Source organism: Hypanus sabinus, chromosome X1, assembly GCF_030144855.1.
Source record: "Hypanus sabinus isolate sHypSab1 chromosome X1, sHypSab1.hap1, whole genome shotgun sequence".
Classification (NCBI taxonomy): domain Eukaryota; kingdom Metazoa; phylum Chordata; class Chondrichthyes; order Myliobatiformes; family Dasyatidae; genus Hypanus; species Hypanus sabinus.
In genome coordinates, this window is record NC_082738.1 from 13728422 (window position 1) to 13749295 (window position 20874).

The 20874-nt window shown below is 41.5% G+C and overlaps 2 protein-coding genes across 8 annotated transcripts in view; one reads left to right on the plus strand and one right to left on the minus strand.

Moving 5' to 3' along the window:
• The window catches only part of LOC132384604 (cysteine/serine-rich nuclear protein 2-like), a 95516-nt gene that overhangs the window by 10480 nt on the left and 64162 nt on the right, over positions 1-20874 (plus strand). Inside the window, exons 2-4 of one of the 7 annotated variants that reach the window (XM_059955845.1) lie at positions 3412-3839; positions 5289-5400; positions 18009-18168. The gene's annotated coding sequence lies outside the window, so the exon portion shown is untranslated. The other 6 variants (XM_059955847.1, XM_059955848.1, XM_059955849.1 and 3 more) reach the window with 6 other exon arrangements.
• Positions 843-13391, minus strand: LOC132384994 (uncharacterized). The gene is made up of 3 exons (XM_059956719.1): positions 13169-13391; positions 6547-6741; positions 843-2731 (listed from the first exon to the last, which is right to left on the minus strand). Exons 2-3 carry the CDS (start codon positions 6713-6715, stop codon positions 843-845), a joined length of 2058 nt encoding a protein of 685 aa, XP_059812702.1. The 5' UTR covers positions 6716-6741; positions 13169-13391.

A 20874-nucleotide genomic window follows, 5' to 3' on the forward strand; every position in this document is an offset into this window, starting at 1 on the left:
TGGCAGGAGCAAAGGATGTGGAGAACGGAGTGCCATGGGAAGTGTGTGGGACAGGTGGCAGAGAAGGAGTGCCAGGGGTGGGGGTGCTGTGGGCCAGTCCTGAGACATCAGACAAGGTCATTTTATTCCAAATAATTGGTTTATTGATCATTATAGAAAGTCTTTCTGGTGCTTCCTGCTCTCTCCCCTTTCTCTGCCCCCTTTCCACTCTCAGTCCAAAATAGAGATCCATATCAAAATCAAGTTTATCATCACTCACATGTCATGAAATTTGTTTTTTTTTTGTTGCGGCAGCAGTACAAATCTTAGGAACCCTAGCTATATATGTATATGTGCCAAAGACTTTTGCATAGTACTGTATAATCAGTTAATCTTTCTTGGTTGAGGAGGAATGTTGGCCAAAAAATGTGATTTATTTCAGCAAATTCTGTCAGACAATCTTTATCTTGGTTTAATAATTTATCTGATTGGTGGCACCTCTGAGCTGCTGCTGGAGTGCTGGCCTGGATTATGTGCTCAATACCTGGAGTAGGTATTGAGCTCACAAAATTCTGACTTACGAACACTCTAGAACCTTGTTAACATGAGGAAATCTGCAGATGCTGGAAATTGAAACAACACACAGAAAATGCTGGTGGAACACAGCAGGCCAGGCAGCATCTCTAAGGAGAAGCACTGTCGACGTTTCGGGCCAAGACCCTTCGTCAGGACTCAGAACCTTGTTCATTTCTGTTCTCTTCCATATATTCAAAAATCAGTATGTGTGCACATACTTGTATTGATCCTGCCCCCCCCCCCCCCAAGTCCACTGCTGAATTGTCAAAATGATAACAGCTATTTGTCTACCTAAAGATTTGGATACGATGGAAAGCGAAATATTTTCTGAACAGATAGGCCAGTCGGAGCTGAATAGTTGTTAGTGTCTTGTATATCAGGTGTGTAGCAATGGTATTCAGTTGTTTGGAAATGATGCCATCATACTCTGCTTGGTCCAAAATTTTACAGGTTGTCCTGAGGTATGCAACATTCACAGTATATGATATTTCCACAATTTTCTTGTCTTCAGCAACCTGGAGGTCTTCTCCCCTTGGTTGAATTGTTCTTCCTGTTATTGCTGATGGAGTCACAGGGAGATAAATCCCTTCGTTCTTACTGTATTCAGTCTGCAGGTTTACTTCCTTTCTATAAAGCTCAAGGGCACTGTTACTGGAGTATAAGTTACTGATTACCTCTTGAATCCTAATTAACTGATCCATTCCAGCCCGAGAGGACCTTTTCTGCAGTGCTAGAATTGTATCTAAGGCTTGCAGGGTCTTTTCATGGAAATGCATTTCTTCTTGTGACAAGCTCTGGTCCTGTTTGGTTTCTTCAATGAAGTATTGAACTTGGGCACTCAGCTCATCAAGAGCAATCTCTTGAATAATCCCAAATCTGGAAATTTCCTCAATAAGCTCTGCAAAAACAATTAAATCAGGTTGCTGCTCCTTTGATTTCTCTGCCAGGTTTTCCTCCAGTGGCTTTCTATCTTGGACAGGTTGCTCTATAGGTTCTTGTTTGAGCTTTTGCATAGAGATTTCTTTAATCATATTTTCAATCACTCCATAAAGATTCTTTAACTCAGACTTGAGAAGTGCTTGCACTTTACCGATATCATCTGGTGCAAGGTCTTTACCACTGTGTAGCCCATGGTCTAGTGAATACAGAACAGCAGTTTGAAAATCTGTTAGCAAATCCACAACCATCAGCTGGGCTTTGGTCTTTAATGCTTCTTCTTTCTGAACCCATGCCCTCTGTTTCTTCCCTGAATTCAGATTGGATTTAGTCATCTTTCTCTTCACTGCTTCATTAAGGATCATTTCCAATTTGGGCGATCTTGTAGGAGTTATCCTTCCAATGGATAGCTTTGTGGAAATACTTTCCCTTGTAGACTTTCCAAAGGGAGGGGTTTTCTTCTTGCATACTTCTGGGGCAATCTTTTGTTCCTCTGGTTTTCCAAAGGGAATATTTTTCCCTGAGACAACTCTTTGTTCTGCAGTTCTATCCTGCCCACCAAAAAGAATATTTTTGGGCTCCTCATTCGAGGGACCTTTCACCTTTAAATTTTCTGCAAGAATTAATTTTTGCTTTGACGTTTTCACCAGTGCTACACTTTGGCTTATTTTGTTTGCCTGCTTTTTTTCCACCAGCAAATCAGCAGGCGGAGGGATCTCTTCAGAAGTGACTTTCCCACCATTTTGTAGTTGCTCAATTTTGGACCTCAAACATTTGATGGTTTTTTCCAGGTCCTGGTTCTTGCTGGACACCTCCTTGTAATGATATTCTGCTAATTCTGCTTGAGTTTTGAGGGCACTGCTGTGTTCTTGAAGACGTTTCAGTTCAATAGCCAGATTACAGTCAGCATTCTGGGATCCAATTGACTCGGCCTTTCTTAGTTCATTTTCCACCTCAGAGTATTCCTGTGACCGAATGAGAAATGCCTTGTGAAGGTTCTCAATGAATTTTCCAACATACCTGAAGGCAATTGTCTGGACTTTCTTGCAAGGAAGATACCTTGTGATATCTGCTAGAATCACATCAATCTCTCCCACTGCTGCTTCCAACCGTTTCCCATTGTGTGGTTCCACCATTTTGGCAGTGCTCATTGGTTGCATGTCCTGGAGATACATGAGTAATTTGAGTTCTGTCTTTTTCTCTCTCCCCCGTTTGCCAGTGGTGTCCTTGCTGCCAGTTTCTGCAAATAATCAGTGTATAGCCAATCATTCAGCACATCATTAAACCCAGGAATGTTCTGATTTTTTAAAACAATGGTGCTATATTAATATAAATTTTGTATATTCTTTCAACCAAAATTGTATGTCAGCAATTTCAAGACATTTATCATTGTTAGCATGGTTAGTGAAAGCACCCAGTCCTTAGTCTGGGTGCTATCACTGTCCACCTTCGGCTGATGGAGCAATTCAATACTGAGGCGCTGCAGTACTGTGGAGAGTTAGAAACATTCAACCGAATCTTAACCTTCCCATGCAGGTGGATCTAAAAGTTTACTGAACACAGTGTGAGGTCAAACTATGGAAAGCAGATCCAAGTATCTGCCGACAAAAGCAATTGAAAACATAACTAGATTTGCTTGCCTTTAATCTCCTTGCTGTTTTGTGTGCAAAGTGACTCCCACGCTGGAGTACAAAGTAATAATTTCACTTATGAAATAACCTAATGATTGCAGAATGCAGTCTTTGGACAGGACAGATGATGTAATGCATAAGGTCCTACCCTAACCTGACTTCTTTGAGGAAAGTTTGCAATTTTAGATGAGTGGAGCTCAGTCAAGGTGGTGCTATATGGTTACTCCTTTGCTTGTATCTTCGGAAACAGGTCTATTTCTATCTTAATGTTTCTATTTTTCCCTTTCAGCATTCTTTTGAAGACCTTGACCTGGAGTTACACGCTGACTTCGGTTCTTTGCAGGAATGGGACCCGCTCTTGAGCTTTCACGGCTGGTTGTTATCCAACATGCCAACGGCACAGCCTAAAAGAGTTCGGCTTACCTTTGGAGGCCTAGGATCTTGGGGCTCTGGAGTTGGGCGGATTGAAGGTCAGTGTCCCAACAGACTGGTGTGTCGTGGGAGCTGGAAGATCTTAGGCTGTGTACCTAGAGACTTGAGATCTTTGGGCGCAGAGCTTGGAAAAAGCGACACTACAGACTTTTAACATCGTAAGCCAGCGAGTTGTTTGCTATGTCTCCCCTCTCACTGTGAAACGGAGACACCCCTTTCTGCCTTATTAGAGAGGGAGAGAGCCTGTGGTATGTCGAATCCTGGGTGAAACACAAAGTCTTTGGGGTAACTGCAAGTCTGTGTCTTTGCTGTTGCTATGCTCACGCTTGAGTGCTCAGTGGTGGGTGCCGATGCTTTTTTTTGCCAGTGGGGGAGGGAGGATTGTGCTTGCTGCTGCTTACACACAGGAGGGAGGAGAGCTGGGGTGGGGTACTTTGGGGTTCTAACATTTAACTCTTTCATTCTTTGGGGCACCCCTCTGTTTTTGTGAATGGTTGCAAAGAAAAAGCATTTCAGGATACATTTCTCTGACATAAAATATACTTTTGAAACCTTTGTGACCAAGCTAGCAACACTCATTGCCTGCTTCCTCACTCCTCACATGTTGAAGCTCTGATTTCTAAATGCTCAGTCTGGAAATAAGAGGCAGCCATGACAGAGTGTGCATGCCTGCAAGAGTGGGAAAAATGGTAGAATTGTCCACAGAAGCATTGAGGAGTCAGCACGCTGGGTGAACCTACTCCCCCATGTGTAGGAGAGAAAGAAGTATCCCCTGCCCTGCTTCAGTCCTTGCTGAAGTACAGCAGCTGGTTCTGAGCTACAAGGCACCATTATAACAGGTATAACATGTTATTCAGAAGTATAAACATGTTTAATTTAAACTGCCCTCAAAGCAAATGTCCAATTGATTTTTTTTCCCCAAATTACCACTATTAATAAGAGTTCAATATTATTTTAATGTAATTTTAACTGGCTTGCCCACAACAGCCACAATTTAAAAAAAGTCTTCTGTCAAATTTTAATAATAATACAATCAGGTACAGTAATATTGTGGTAATGTTTCTCTCACCACAGATGTTGGCTGACCTACTGAGTACTCACAGAATTATTTGTTTTCATTTCAAATTTTCTGCATCTGCATCATTTCATTCTCAGTTATTGGTTTAAAAGTGATTTACAGGTGTGCACCAAGGAACCTGTAGAACATGAATGTAAATCCTCCCAAGAGTTCAAATTCAGTTTTTGAAAATACTGTAATTGGAAATAATAAGCCCACAAAGCCAGTGACTTTATTGTTTGAGGAAAGGAACCTGACAGTCCCACACCTCCCAAGGCTTTCAGTTGTATCAAATTGCCATGCATAACAGTTCAAAAAGGCACACTACTGTCTTGGGCACCCCAAGTACAGCACTAAATTACAGTTTAATTATGATCTCCACATGCTGAGTATTAATTGTGTTTGAACTCCTTTCTTTAATATGAGCTCAGCTGACTTTATGGCTCTATCCATTAATGTTTGTTAATTTGACAAGTTAGCCTACATGGTGTTGAAGCCCATTTAAGACCATGTCACTCCAGGGAGCAATTTGATGCAACAAACCAGGTGATATCTTTTTCAGGGCATGTTAAGGTGCCAATTAAGCATGCAGATTTTCTCATGCTTGCCTTACCTCCAGCATCATGTCAGGTGAAAGGTCTTTTATTTGAAAAGTTAATCTGTTTCTCCCTCCACAGGTGTTTACAAACCTGCTGTGTATTTCTCGCATTTTGTTTTTGCTTTGAAATCAAGTCAGTGGTGGGGGCTACATATAACAAGGTTTATTATTCTGGAATTGTTGTATCCCAGGTAAGTCTCCATAAAAGTAAATCAAACTAAAACCATCAGAGTGTGCATTCATAACCAAGTTTGATATTAGGTCCAATTATATTATCTTTGTCAGTTTTCAATCAGAAATATTAATCTGACTATGCAATATCAGACATAACACTTGGCTTGCCCTGGGATAAATAAGGGAACATCCAAATTTCCCTTCTGTATTTAAACTGTAACATCAAACAGCTGGTAACATTTCCCTGTTGCAAAAACAGTCAATGAAAACCTTTCATAAGGACTCTTGTCACCCTTTTCAAAACAATTAGTAAAACACAGGATAAAGGGGAAGAAAGCAATGTCTAACAGTTGATCATAACGCAATTATAATATTCCTGTTACTTCATCATCAGTGTTGACTGTGTGGTGCCCACTCTGTTCAATATTGCACCTTGCTGATCCTGCAACACCTCAGGAGAAACAGATAAAACATTTTTCTCATGCTTGACGCTTCAATCTAAAGCATCCAGGTAATTCAGCATAATCCTACATTAGGCTCAGTCTCTCCTGCATCCTTCTTTATCTATGTTTAGTCTCATATTATCATTTTCAACAAAATGAATGAAGTGTGTAAATGTATAGGTTATTGGCTTTGCTGTCGTTACAATGTCTGTATGGTCTTCAGTGGTTCCTTTTCCCATTTTCTTCAATCTCTTTTGGGTACTGGTGAGATATTTAGCTTCTTCGGAGCAACCCTGAAAATGCTTTTCATCCGAATTAAGGTTCTCTGCATAAGAATGCTGCTTGGTCCAATATCTTATGATAAGCTGAGGCTTATGTTCATGTACAGCTCCTTGGCAATTTCCAACATTGTAGTCATGATCCAAAGGCATTGCAGTCACTTTATGGGAATTTTTAACCTTGGATTATTGCTGGGTTTTGGTATCTAAAAGATGGTTTACTGAAGATTATCAATGACAATCTTTTAGCATGCCCAAGGAATTCTAAGAAACATTCAGTTAAAATGTGAAAAAAAGCTCAAAGCTGAGTTTGCTGTCCAGGATGCAAGAATATTGAAACCATCATTCATTTTGAAATCATCCAACACTAAATCAATCTTTCTCCAGATCTCAAAACTGTACATGGGATACAATGCAGAACCAAACACCTCTCTGAATTTACCTTTTGATGTAGATTTTAAAAGCTCATGTTGAAGTTCAAACAGGGCTTTGGATAATATATGTAGATGATCTATGCCAGTTTGGAAAGAAGCCAATCTTGTTAGCACTTTCAAGTTAACTTCCTCAATCCATTCTGTTGACAACTTCTCAGCTTCTTCATCGTCCTCCATCTCTTCTTCTTCAATTAAAATTTGACCTGTTCAGGACATGAATAACGTTAATTTAATGTTTTCAAATAAGTAATTTGGATTTTGCATAGAGCCACGTGTCTACAACAAAATATTCATTTTCGAGCACATCAAAGTGAAGAATGCAGTGCAAGTAAGTGAAGCACGCAATGTTTTGTAAATGGAGTAATATAATTGAGAAGCACTGTTGGATCAGAAGATCATAGCATAGGAGTGTGTGATGTAGAGTAAGGCACTGTCTATGATGCCAATCATATATTCGAAGGGTAGGGCCAGCGTTGTTAGATACAGAGTGAAAATTCCTTCATGCTCCTTGTGCAGGGACAACACAGATTAGATATAGAGTAAAGTTTGCTCTACCCTGTCCTATACACACTCCTGGTTCGTGGGTGAGACATAGAATAAAGCTCCCTCTGCACTGTCATATCACACATTCTGAAGGTAGAGAAAACACAAATCAGATACTGAGAGAAGCTCCTTTTATACTCACTGTCACACAATCCCAGGGTAGAACATTGAAATGAATACTGAAGGAATTACTTGCATTTCTGTAAAGTCTTTTGAAAAATCAAAAATCTCTGAGCCAGAGAAAGTCAAAATGAAGTATAAAAAGGTGAGGGTGTGGCACTGTTGATCAGAGATAGTGTCATGGATGCAGAAAAGGTGGACGTCATGGTTCTGTTGTCTACAGAATCTCTGTGGGTGGAGGTTAGGAAAAGGAAGGGATCAATAACTTGGTGTTTTTTTTCATAGACCGCCCAATAGTAACAGAGACATCAAGGAGCAGATAGGGAAACAGATCCTGGAAAGGCATAATAATAAGAGTTGTCATGGTGGGAAATTTTAATTTCCCAAATATCGATTGGCATCTCCCTAGAGCAAGGGGTTTAGATGGGGTGGAGTTTGTTAGGTGTGTTCAGGAAGGTTTCTTGACACAGTATGTAGATAAGCCTACAAGAGGAGAGGCTGTACTTGATTTGGTATTGGGAAATGAACCTGGTCAGGTGTCAGATCTCTCAGTGGGAGAGCATTTTGGAGATAGTGATCATAATTCTATCTCCTTTACAATAGCATTGGAGAGAGATAGGAACAGACAAGTTGGAAAAACATTTAATTGGAGTAAGGGGAAATATGAAGCCATCAGGCAGGAACTTGGAAGCTTAAATGGGGAACAGATGTTCTCAGGGAAAGGTACGGAAGAAATGTGGCAAATGTTCAGGGGGTATTTGTGTGGAGTTCTGTATATGTACATTCCAATGAGACAGGGAAGTTATGGTAGGGTACAGGAACCGTGGTGTACAAAGACTGTTGAAAATCTAGTCAAGAAAAGCTTACAAAAGGTTCAGAGAGCGAGGTAATGTTAGAGATCTAGAAGATTATAAGGCTAACAGGAAGGAGCTTAAGAAGGAAATTAGGAGAGCCAGAAGGGGCCATGAGAAGGCCTTGGTGGGCAGGATTATGGAAAACCCCAAGGCATTCTACAAGTATGTGAAGAGCAGGAGGATAAGATGTATAGGACCTATCAAGTGTGACAGTGGGAAAGTGTGTATGGAACCAGAGGAAATAGCAGAGGTACTTAATGAGTACTTTACTTCAGTATTCACTATGGAAAAGGATCTTGGTGATTGTAGTGATGACTTGCAATGGACTGAAAAGCTTGAGTATGCAGATATTAAGAAAGAGGATTGGAGCGAAGGAGGATGAGAGGTGACCTGATAGAAGTGTATAAGATGATGAGAGGCCTTGATCATGTGGATAGTCAGAGGCTTTTTCACAGGGCTGAAATGGTTGCCACAAGAGGGCACAGGTTTAAGGTGCTGGGGAGCAGGTACAGTGGAGATGTCAGGTAAGTTTGTTACGCAGAGAGTGGGGAGTGCGTGGAATGGGTTGCCAGCAACGGTGGTGGAGGCGGATACAATAGGGTCTTTTAAGAGACTCCTGGACAGGTACATGGAGCTTAGCAAAATAGAGGGCTATGGGTGAGCCTAGTAATTTCTAAAGTAGGGTCATCTTTGGCACAACTTTGTGGGCTGTAAGGGCCTGCATTGTGCTGTAGTTTTTCTATGTTTCTAAAAACAAAAGAGATTGGATACAAACTGAAACTTCCATGACAGAGCATGGTTAGGTACAGAATTAAGCTGCTTCTACACTATTCTATGACACACACACAACCAGGGCAGTGTCTGCATGCATTACAAAATATAAGATGCAGAATAAAACACCTTTAACACTATCTCGTGATACACTTTCAGGGTAGGATCAGAAACAGCACTGCTTCCATTGGAGTGGAGGGAAATCAGCAAGGAGCAGCTGCAGTGTGGGTTACTGAAGACTGAATCTAGGAGAAGGTGCAGAGAGAGAGAGAAGTTGTTTTCATCTATTTTTTGCCAGTGGTAAAGGTTAAGAAGGTGGGTGTGACTCTTCCATGGCCATTCCATCCTTTCTGGTGGCAGAGCTCTCTCAAGTTGCATGGCTGCAGCAGCAGCAAATACCCGCATACCCTAGTCATTATTTAAACTAATCAGATCAAGGAACAGTTTTCAAAAGTTATATCAATTACAAAATGACATCCGAGGCCAGTGTAAAGGCAGTGGCTGAGGTCTAGCTTTTTGGCCATTGCTGTAGCCTCAAAAATGAATGGGAAGGTTGTATTTTATTTATTTATTTAGAGATACAGCACAAAGTAGGCCCTTCCAGCTCTTCGAGCTATGCTACGCCCGACAAACCTGGTTAACCCTAACCTAATCAGAGGACAATTTACAAAGACTAATTAACCAACCTGGTATGTCTTTGGACTGGAGGAGGAAACTGGATCACCCGGGAAAACACACATATTCCACGTGGAGGACGAACAGACCTCTTACAGATGGTGACAGAATTGAACTCTGCACTCTGAAATCCCCCAAGCTGTAATAGCATCATGCTAACTGCTACACTGTCATGATACCCATTCCTGGAAGGCCAAATGTGCTGCAGCCTTGTCCACAGCAAGGAGCTTACTATGGATGGGGCCTTCCTGCCAATGAGCTTCTCGTTCCCTGTCTGCAACATCTGGGGGAGGCGAGGTCACCAATTCTGTTTGATCTTCAGGAGAGCAGCTTCTAGTATGTCATCTGCTGCAAGACAGAGCAGCAACAAAGAGTCAATTCAGTGTCCAGTTTTGGGGAACTACATCTACCATGTCTTTTGGACCTTGGATGGGGCACAGTGTGGCACCTACAAAAATACAGTGCAAATTCAGAAGAGCTGTTCAACCTCTATATTCTCCTTTCGATGTTGGCACCCCAGGCAGTTCTCTCCTCTGCCCTGTGCCAGAAACAGAGGTCACAATCTCGGCTCAAAACTGCCCAAGAACTGCCTAACCAAGCAGGAACTATTGCAAATATTAATAATGTAAATTGTTACCTGTCAGTATAAATAGTGTAACTAGTCATCTCCCGCTCTCCCTCTCAGGACTTGCACTGGCTAGATTTCCAACCCAAGGAGTTCTGCTTTGCCATTAGTTCTGGCAGTGGGATCACAATGGAGTTATAAAATAAAGACAGAACCTGCTAAAAATACTCAGAAGTGAAGCTGCATCTGTGGGAAGAGAAACACAGCTAAAATTTCTGATTGAAGACCTGATTAATTTTCTTTCTTTTTCCAGATGCTGTTTACCTGCTGAGTATTTCCAGCATTTTCCATTTTTTTCCAGATTTTGAGCGTCTGCAGTTGTTTTTTTTAAAATTTCCTTGATGGAATGGGGTCTTTTGGCTCAGATGAGACTTTCATCACCTGGTGTGGGATAGGTGTGCCAGCCACCAGTTGTGACTGCCTGGTAAAGGATGGGCACAATGACATGCATTGGGGTAACCTAGAGTACATCACCTCGTGCTTCCTAATGAATTACAGTGCAACTCATCCCCACTGGGGATTTCCTTGGAAACCAGGGTTAGATACAATAAAGTCCAGCTGGCTATTGACTGGCGGTTTAAACTGATGCTGGTCCTGAAGTCTATCAGTGTCATTTTCAAAAAGATAGTGAAGGCTTAAATGTGAGCTGTACCAAATTTGGGGTAGGGGAGCCTGCTAATACAGATAAAACACCTCTTATACATAGAGCTGTATGCCTAAGATTCTGATGCCTAAGAGGGCAATCTCTGCCTTTTAAGAAATTGGTGCCTGGTCTCCCTTCCTCAGCACAAATGACAAGATCTATGCCAGGACCCTGTTTGCCCATCTATGCTCTCACATGATCTAGCCTAATTTGTCCTATCTGATCTTGTATTGATTCATTTATGATCTACTTATCCCAAAGCAATATGCTTCAGAAACCTTTGTTTCCCTTGACTAGGAAAAGGTGTTTGACAAAGTAGATTGCAAACACCTTTTTGAGATTCTGTACAGATTCAGATTTGGGTTCCATTTTGTGGCCAGATTTGAATTCTGTATGCTGCTGCAGAGTGTCTATTTATAATTAACAGGTCCTTGATGGCACTTTCACTTTGGGAAGGATGCTTCAGATCTGGCTTACTCATCTGCATGGAAGCATTTCTATGCCTTCATTGGAAGAAGTTGATGAACTTGGCTTTAAAGGTGCTAGGCTTGAGGGTCATCCTCTCAGCTTACACCAGTGACATGCTCCTTATTGTCATATTTCTTGTTGACTTGTAGAGGAATGGTGAGTACTTTTTGGCTGCATTTTTCAAGAAATATTCCTGATTCCTTGTATTCAGTGACTGATGCGCTCTATTTGCATGGAGCATCATGCACCTTTAATTGGGAGTCTACCTGAGCCCTGCCAAGGGAGCGTAGCTGGCAAAATGGCAGGAGCTGGGAGCAAAAGTCACCACTTGGCTAGTGCTCTCTTACAGCATCTAAGTGCTGGTCATAAACTAGCTGGTCATGCTGTGTTATCAGTTGGTCACTTTGGTCTTGCCCCCCCCCCCCCCCCCTACTTTTGCTGCCAATTTTCAAAAGAAACTACTGATGTTTTTTCTGGGGAGAAAAAATACTGAGTCTCCTTCATTGTCTTGATATTCCTGATGGAGGAGGGAATGACTGTACCCAGATTGTGATTCGTTGGATGCTGTAGAGATACTGCACATGGAGCATTGGTGACAGCATCCAGGGCCACTGCCTTCAGAACAATATGCACCTCCCATTGGCAAGCACTACCTATGCTTCCTCTGAGAAGCATCTTTTACCAGGACCTTGTCAGGGTCTGGGACAAGGTTTTATCCACTAACAATGCTCCCTCACTGATGAAAAGGTGCACTGTGGCTTTCAAAATGTCTGAAATATGGGGATAAACCTGACAGTGAAGGCGTTTCCATACAACACTAAAGCCACTGGTCAAAGCCTCTGGGACCCTTATCACTGTGGATGTCAAGTGATCTAAAGGGTGTGGGATGATCCTGTCTGAGCTGATCCCTGCTTCTCCTCAATTGCTCATTAGATCCAAATCCTTGGAATCAATCTCACACAATTTGAGGTATTTTTCAGAAATGCACTCTTTGTCATTCCACACCACACAATGGGGTTTCCTGAACAGGCTTTGTTGCATTTGTCCACTTCCTCACCCTCATCTGCTATCCAAACACATTGTGGTGGTCTGTCTTCCATCTGGCGATGACAGGGTCCCCAATACAAGTTTCTGCATTTGTGATTCTTCCCTGTTTACACTGGGAACCTAGGCTAGAGAATGTTACATATAGGGTTATGCAACAGGTATTTTAATCTTCTTCACGGATACCAAGGCTACATAATTACTGTTGCCTGCTGGAGTCAGTGTTCCATGTATATTTGGAATGTGTGAGATTGCAATTCCTCTTTGACGATCTAAAGGGGTTGCACTTCAGCCCCAAGCACCTGAACTTTGAACTCTGGGGTAGTGGTTATAGGTTGAGTGCTGAAAGTTGGTCAGGGGACCTTTTCATCAGTGTGCTCCTAGTTGTGGCCAAGGTGGCCATTCACAGATCCAGGCAACAGGCTGCCGGTGATTGCATCTGTGCTGACTACCTGCCCCTTGAGCACAAGATTTTTACTGGAAGTTATCCATGATAGGTGACCAAGAAGCAGAAAGGCTTGGATGTAATGGTTGTTTTAATTTTTTTTTGTTATTTTCAATAAAGTTCCTTTTAGAACAAATAAACCCCGAATTGCCTGGATGTTAAAGCCAAATAAACAGATTAAAAAGGAAAAAAAAAACAAGTTAAATAAAGAATCAAGCTTCTTCAATCTTAAAAAAGAAAATAAAACCTGGGTTGGATAAGGAGTTAAGTTCTGTACAATGTCTCAAGCACCAAAAGCAGATAGAGGAGAATGTAAAACTGGACAAACTGTAAAACCAGCATTGTACACAATCCAGCCAGTCCTAATGAATGGATTGGATTACAATTGCTTCCTCGATACATAAAGCCACTGGAGACGGTCAAGTTTATATTAATCACATACTGCTCTTTGACAGCCACTGTAGAATAAACTTAAGGATTTCCACTTTGGTGTTGGCGCTAGTTGCAAACTCAGTGATTGCATTTATCAAGCACTCCCTGTCTTTTTTCTCAGAGGTGAAGGTGACATTTTGCACTTGGTGGTAGTCACATCTTGCGCTGTTCAGTGCAAAATTAATTTTGTCCAGAATGTCCTTTAAGCGGTCTGCAATTTCCTGTTGGAAAATATTATAAGGAGAAATCAAAATAAGGTAAATATTCAAGCAAATAGTTTCATAAATCTGGACTTTTTGTTTTGGGGTCTTTATTTGATGCTATTAAATTCTAAAGGCACATCACTTTCCTCATCCTATCCACATCTCTGCTGTTTAAAATGGAAAATAACTTAATTGTATTTCATTGAAGAATGACTTGCATTTTCTATAGCTTTTATTGCTGCTGAAGGACTTTCAAATGAGTACTGTGCATACCTACTACTGGGGAAAAATGCTGCAACCAACAATAAGGTCCCATAGAACAATGAAATTGATGTTTAAGTCAGCAATGTTGCCAAGGCCATTATGTTGGAGTAATCTAATGCAATCATCATCATCCCAGCTCAATCCCACTAGTAGGACCCTCTATTAATTAGAATCCCTAGCTCATTTCAGATGTACTCAATGACCATAGAGAACAATCTCTTTGTTTCATCGTGTCTTTACTAACTTGCAAGCTAGTCTGTTTAGGGACATAAGAAGTAGAAGCAGGAGTCAGCCATTTGGCTTGTCAAGCCTATTCCACCATTCAATAAGGTTTGGCTGTGAACTCAGCTACACCTACCTACCTTTTCCTCATAACTCTTAATCCCTCTGCTGTGCAAAAATCTATCTAACTGTGTCTTAAATATATTTAATTAGGTAGCCTCTACTGCTTCGCTGGACAGAGAATTCCACAGATTCACTACTCACTGGCCAAACCAGTTTCTTTTCATCTCTGTCCTAAATCTATTCTCCAGAATCTTGAGGCTATGTCCCCTAGTTCTAGTCCCGCTTACTTGTAGAAACAACTTTCCTGCATCTATCTTATCTATACATTTCATAATGTTATATGTTTCTATAAGATCTCCTCTCATTCTTCTAAATTCTAGTGGGTATAGTCTCAGGCATCTCAATCTCTCCTCATTGACTAAACCCTTCATTTCCAGAATCAACCAGGCAAATCTCCTTTGCACCACCTCTAACGCCAGTCTATCTTTCTTCACGCGGATGACCTTGCATTTACCAACATTGTATTCTATCTGCCAAGCCTTTGCCCATTCACTTAACCTCCTGTATCTGTATCTCTCTGCATTCTTTGTGCAATTTGCTTTTCCTCTCAATTTAGTGTCATCAGCAAACTTAGATATGCCACACCCAGTCCCCTCTTCCAAATCATTAATGAATATTGTGAACAGTTACAGACCCAGCACTGAGCCCTGTAGCACTCCAATCACCATTGACTGCCAACCAGAGCAACACCCATATATCCCAACTCTCTGCCTTTTCAAGTTCAAGTTTGTCATTCAAGCGTACACATGTATTCAGTCAAACAAAAATGTTCCTGTGGGACCAAGGTGCAAAACTCAGTACATATATCACATTCAGCACATAAAATAATATTAATGCAATAATATTAACAGATAATCAAAAAATCTGTAGATATATAAATTGACATAAGGTGCATATACGACACATGTAGTTAAAGGAACAACAGTAGAATGCTACTGGTGCTGTACAGGGAGGCAGCAGCGTGTTCAGAAGTCTCACAGCCTGGGGGAAGAAGCTGTTACCCTGCCTAACAGTCCTTGTTCTTATACTGTGGTACCTTCTGCCTGATGGTAGGAGGTCAGAGAGATTGTGGCATGGATGGGAGTGATCCTTAACAATGCTAAGGGCTCTGCGAATGCAGTGCTTCTGGTATATGTCTTGGATGGGGTGGAGAGAGACCCCGAGGATTCTCTCAGGAGTCCCCACAAGCTGTTGCAAGGTCTTGCTGTCAGATGCCTTGCAATCCCCGTACTGCCAGACGGTGATACAGCTGGTCAGGACACTCTTGATGGTGCTCCGGTAGAATGTGGTTAGAAGAGTGGGGGGGGGGGGGGGTCGGGGAGTAGGGAGCCTCAGTCGCCTCAATCTCCTCAGGAAGAGGAGATGCAGCTGTGCTTTCTTGACTAAAGAGATGGTGTTGAGGGACCAGGTGAGATCATCTGTGATGTGCACTCCAAGAAACTTGGTGCTCCTGACTCTCTCCATGGAGTAGCTATTGATGTGCAATAGGGAATAGTCAGCCCGCACCTTCCTGAAGTCCACAATTATGTCTTTAGTCTTGTCCATGTTGACACTCAAGTCATTGTGTTCATATGAATCCACAAGCCACTCTACCTCCTCTCTGTATGCCGACTCATCATTGTTGCAATGAGGCCAACCACTGTTGTGTCATCAACAAACTTAATAACGTGGTTAGAGCTGGATCCAGCAGTACAGTCATACATCAGCATTGTGAACAACAGTGGGCTGAGTATGCAGCCCTGTGGGACGCCAGTGCTGAACATGATAGAGCTAGAAATTATGTTGCTAACATGGTTCTACTATTTAACCAATCATCAATACAAGCTAATATATTACCCCCAACTCTATGAATGCTTATCTTATGGATAAGTCTTTTGTGCACCACTTTATCAAATGCCTTCTGGAAGTCCAAGTATACAACATCCATCTGTTGCCCTCTATCCACTACTCTTATTGGTTCCTTAAGGTTGTCATAGCCAGGGTGGGTGGGTGGGAGGGGGGTTAGTGGGGTTAAGCTCCCACAACCTATTAAATGTTCCCAACCAAGTCCAGCTCCTGGTCTTCACATGTAGCTTAACTACTAAGCCCAGCAAACCATTTCTACTGACAGGTAAAGGGGCAAAGGCAGGTTACTAGCCCCTTAAAACGAATCACTTCAGGCAGTTGGGGCTCATCAGCCGTGGTTGGCAGCTTATCTAGGAGAAGGAAAACTCTGATCTCAAACCTCTGCTACCTTGCAGTTATACCCACTCATGGGAAGGGTTTGAGATTAAACCCCGAGGGAAAAATCCAGAGCTGAGTCCCTAAGACAGTCCTACATTGAGTTCTGTGCTGACTGGCAACTCCTGCAATACCGTTGGTGCTAAATTGTACACGTCTCAGCCGTTCCTTTGGATTCATCAGTTGTGTGGAGAGGGGAAGCTTGCTACATGGGCAACAGCTTGGTCTCCGTGTCGTACTGCATATAACAGCCAGAATGCAACGCCAATGGTCAGTCCCAACCAATGGAGGGCCTCAGCAACTGCTCTTGTTATATTCTCAAAGAACTCCAGTAAGTTTGTCAAACAGATGCCCTTCCTGAATCCATGTTGTCTTCCTGATGGAATTATTTCTATCCAGATATCTCACTATTTCTTCCTTAACAATAACTTCAAGCATTTATCCAACCACAGACATTAAGCTAACTGGCCTATATTACCCACCTTTTGCCTGCATTATCTTTTTAAACAGTGGCATTACATTGACTATCTTCCAATCTGCCGCGACCTACCCAGAGTCCAGAAAATTTTGGGAAATTATTACAAACACATCTACTGTAACTTCTGCCATTTTTCTCAGTACTCTGGGATGTATTTCATCAGGACCAAGGAACTTGTCTACCTTTAAGCCCACTTGATTGCTCATTGCTACCTCTTTTGTGACAGCAATAGTATTGAGGTCTGCATCTCCCAATGCATCCATAACATCTCTTTTTGGCATGTTAGACGTGTCCTCCACCGAGAAGACTAATTGTCATTCAAGGCCTCAGCCATTTCCAATTACCTAATATTAATTCTCCCTTCTCATCTTCCAAGGGACCTACATTCACATCAACATTCTTTTTTGTTTTATATAATTATAAAAAAATTACTACTTGGGCTTCAGTGTTATCACACACCCTCCCCACACAATGACCTATAGTGTTCAATACAGCATTACAGTAAGAGAGATCTAATCTTAAAGTGTTTTAATTAAAATGCTCTATATTCTATAATTTTCCCAGTAAATTTGAATTAAAGCCTTTGTTGTCAATAAGGTATGCTTTTATTTTATCTTTTCTGTTGAAATGGGGTGAGTAATGAAGATAGCAGAAGGAATTAAACTGGTTACTAGAAATAAACTGGTAGGTCAGCCAGCCTCTGAAAAGAGAAACAATGGATGAAAGATGATTGACCTGAAACTTTAACTCTGCTGCTTCAGATGTCGCATTTCCAGCATTTTCTGTTTTAAGTTCAGATTTCCACCATCTGTTGCATTTTGCTTTCGGAGTAACACAGGTAAATTGATGGAGGCGAGGGTGAAGGTAGGAATGATTCAGAGAAACGCCAAATGATGTGGATTGATAAAAGCGAAACTGTCCAAAATACGAGTCTTCCTGACTCCTGCCCATATACTACCAGACAGACAACCACGAGGAGGGCTCAGGAGCGCCCGCCCCGGTGGGACGTCTTCAGTAAATAAACTCATTAGTGTCCAAGAACCGCTGAGCAGTTAAAGGCTAAATAAATTGACCCACATTTTCGGACTTAATGGTTTTGGTGCTGTTTCAAATGCTACTTTGCTGTTGGCTCTTGGAGCTGGAATTATTGCTGAAAACCGTTCTTCCCTTCAGCGCTTAGCTGTTTAACCGAAAACAAATATTAACGAAGGTGTACAGCGTCCACCCAAGTATCATCCTTTTATCTTTGGGGTAACTGTTGTGATTTTTAAAAAAATGTTTTATTTTCTCTTGAAAACTGATCATATTTCCCATCAATATTTTTACCTGTCTTGCTCTAGCCAGCTGCGCAGCCTCGATTTTTCCTATAATCCGTTGGACTGATGTGGAGAGCTCGCAAACACTTCCCTTGGGCGCCAGGAGTGTCCCCTCGCTGTTGTCCATGGAGTAAACTTTGATGCAGCTAATAGAGGACAACAATCGCCGTACAGAAAATGCAGTGTACGTTCGTTGACTTTTGCCTAACAGTGAACGTGAGGATGTGCCGATACCACAATCGATGTGTTTATACCTTCAACCACGTGTCATGAATGAATGATTGTTTACCTGTGTTAACGGGAGGGTTGGCCAGAAATTGACGTGACGTTCGGCGGTATAGATTTCACGGATGACGTGAGCTTTGGAGCAGCGGAGGCTGAGGGGAGATCTGATAGAGGTTTATAAGATTATGTGAGGCATGGTTAGAATAGACAGGATTTTTTTCCCAGGGTAGAAATGTCTAATATCAGAGGGGATGTACTGAATGTGAGAGAGGCTAGGTTCAAAAGGGGTGTGAGGGTAAGCTTTTTTACTCAGAGAGTGGCGGATGATGGAATGCGCTGCCTGGTGTGGTGGTAGAGGCAAATACATTAGAGATTTTTAAGAGACGTTTAGATAGGCACATGAATGTGAGGAAGATGGAGGGATTAGTTTTCGGCACAACATTGTTCCTGTGCTGTACTGTTCTACGAAGCTAACATGGGCAGTTTTTATTTAAGGTAATTGAAACGTTAGCTGTTTCTTTCTCCACATTGCTGCCGAGCTGCAGCATTTTCTGCTTTTACTTCAGATTTTCAATATTTGAAGGTTTTGGTTTTTATTCTACTGTTCTTTTCCCTGCTGCTGAAAAAGTGCCCAAATATCACGGGCATCCAGATAAAGGTGGCGTACCACAACTCCCAGACCGCATTTGGGCGCTTTGAGGCAGGCGCTCTGGTTATCCGGGTGACGTGACAGCACGTCAATAAATAGCGGCGCTGAGGACAACTGAGCCCATTGTTACGTAGTAGCGGTACCGAGGAGGGGCTGCGGCAAGTCAGTTTTGCTAACAGTTTTTACTGGCCCCTCTGATATGCGCCAGCGCTCTATCTTCAGGCCAGCAACTGTCTACATCTTATTGATGAGATTAATCGTAAATATCTGCACCGGTTTAAAAAAAGAGCACTTTAATTAACACGGATCTCTTTGGAAAAGGGGTTGTATATATATTCTCTAACGACTCCTCTGGAGAAAAAGACTCGCCCAGTCAAGCGCCATTTAAATCCCCGTACAACTCTAAGTAGGAAGGCAATTGACGATTGTAATCTACACTTAAGGTAGGGAAATTTATTTTCGCTTTTGAATGGTTATTAGCCCGTTATGATAGGGGTATATGATAGCACTCTATATTTTTTATGTTTAATGGTCGGGTGGGCTTGACACTGCTTGTGATGCGGTTTCCGGGATAGTCGCCGGTAAATTGTCGTTAGAGCCAGTGATGAGTTGATGCATTAGGTTATTTTAAATGCCACCACCTTATTGCTCCATTATTTAGCTTCTTGCAATGGCATTGACCATTCACTCAGTAGTTAGCCAAGTCTTTAAATCTAATTCTTTCATAGTTGCAGTTATTTTTAAAGTCAGCTGCAGTGTACTGCGTGCATTCTTCTGGTGATAGCTGGTGAAACAGAATATATGTTTGCTAACTTGCTGTTCTTATTGAACCTCTACATATCTCTATTATACATTTCTCTGTATTAAGTATCACTTTTTGTTCTGCCTCGATTGAAATTTACACTGATCCAATCTTTTAATGTAAGTTCACTAATAGTTAATTTGGTAAAATGTAAATATTAAGGTGCTGTGGTGCTTTAAATGTATTATTGCCCACTGTGTGAATTAGATGGTTCTGCTCATGTTATAGATAAATTATGTATTTGAAGTATTAAGGAAATGTAATGGGAAGTATACTATGACACCACTGATAATTTCCGGGTTTGGTTTTATAATTTCTGTTCAAATGCTACTCATGCCTATTTGGCAATACTTAATTTTAATCTATGATCCTATTAAAGCTATTGCTAAAATGTCTGTAAGCTTTAACAGGAAGCCTGCAAAGAAACAACAACTTGCATTTAGGTGGTGCCTTTTGTCATAAAATGTCAAGAGCAGCTTCATATACATAAGCAAGTTCAAAAAAATTGTCACTGTGCCACAAGAAATTAAGACCTAGATTTGGGGGGGGGGAGTTTTTAAGGAGTGTATTGAAGATAGAGGGAAAACAGTTGCATGTGAATGCTGGAGGAACTCAGCAAGTGAGGCAGCATCTATGAATATCCTTCAAAGTTCTTCCAGCATGTTGTGTGTGCTGCTCAAGATTTCCAGTGTCTGCAGAATCTTTCATGTTTATCTTTTGAATTGTATCTCAGTGATGCTAGCAAAAGAACAGTTCAAGGTTGTACATTTCAACTGCTTGTGAATACAATGGACGGAGGGAAAAAAGTCTTTTGCCACTTGAACAATGGATGTGATGATTAGATGAGGTTAAAGCAGTACATTGTTGATATGGCAAGGTAGCACACTGCTAGTGGGTACAAATAATTTTGGCTTGACATTTTTCCCTGTGCCACACTTGAATGCAGAGATACAGCCTTTTCCCAGAAGGAAAGATGACTCAGACACCTTTTGAAACCTTTGGTGAACACATGCAATGTTGAGAAAAGGCAGCTTTCCAAAATAATACGATTGAACCTTTCTAATACAGGGAACCAAGGCAGATGGTACTGTTTTCACCAGATTACATGCAAAGAGAAAATTTGTGTTCAATTATTAATCCATTTTTGTAACTTGCTAACTTAAAGGATTAATGGTGCCTCAACTTGCATTATTGCTTATTTTGTCTATTAAATG

Coding starts and splice junctions, on each gene's coding strand:
- LOC132384994 (XM_059956719.1), bottom strand. CDS start 6,715: ATGGAGGACGATGAAGAAGCTGAGAAGTTGTCAACAGAATGGATTGAG. Junction 2,732..6,546: donor TTTAAAATCTACATCAAAAG/GTAAATTCAGAG, acceptor GATTATTTGCAG/AAACTGGCAGCAAGGACACC.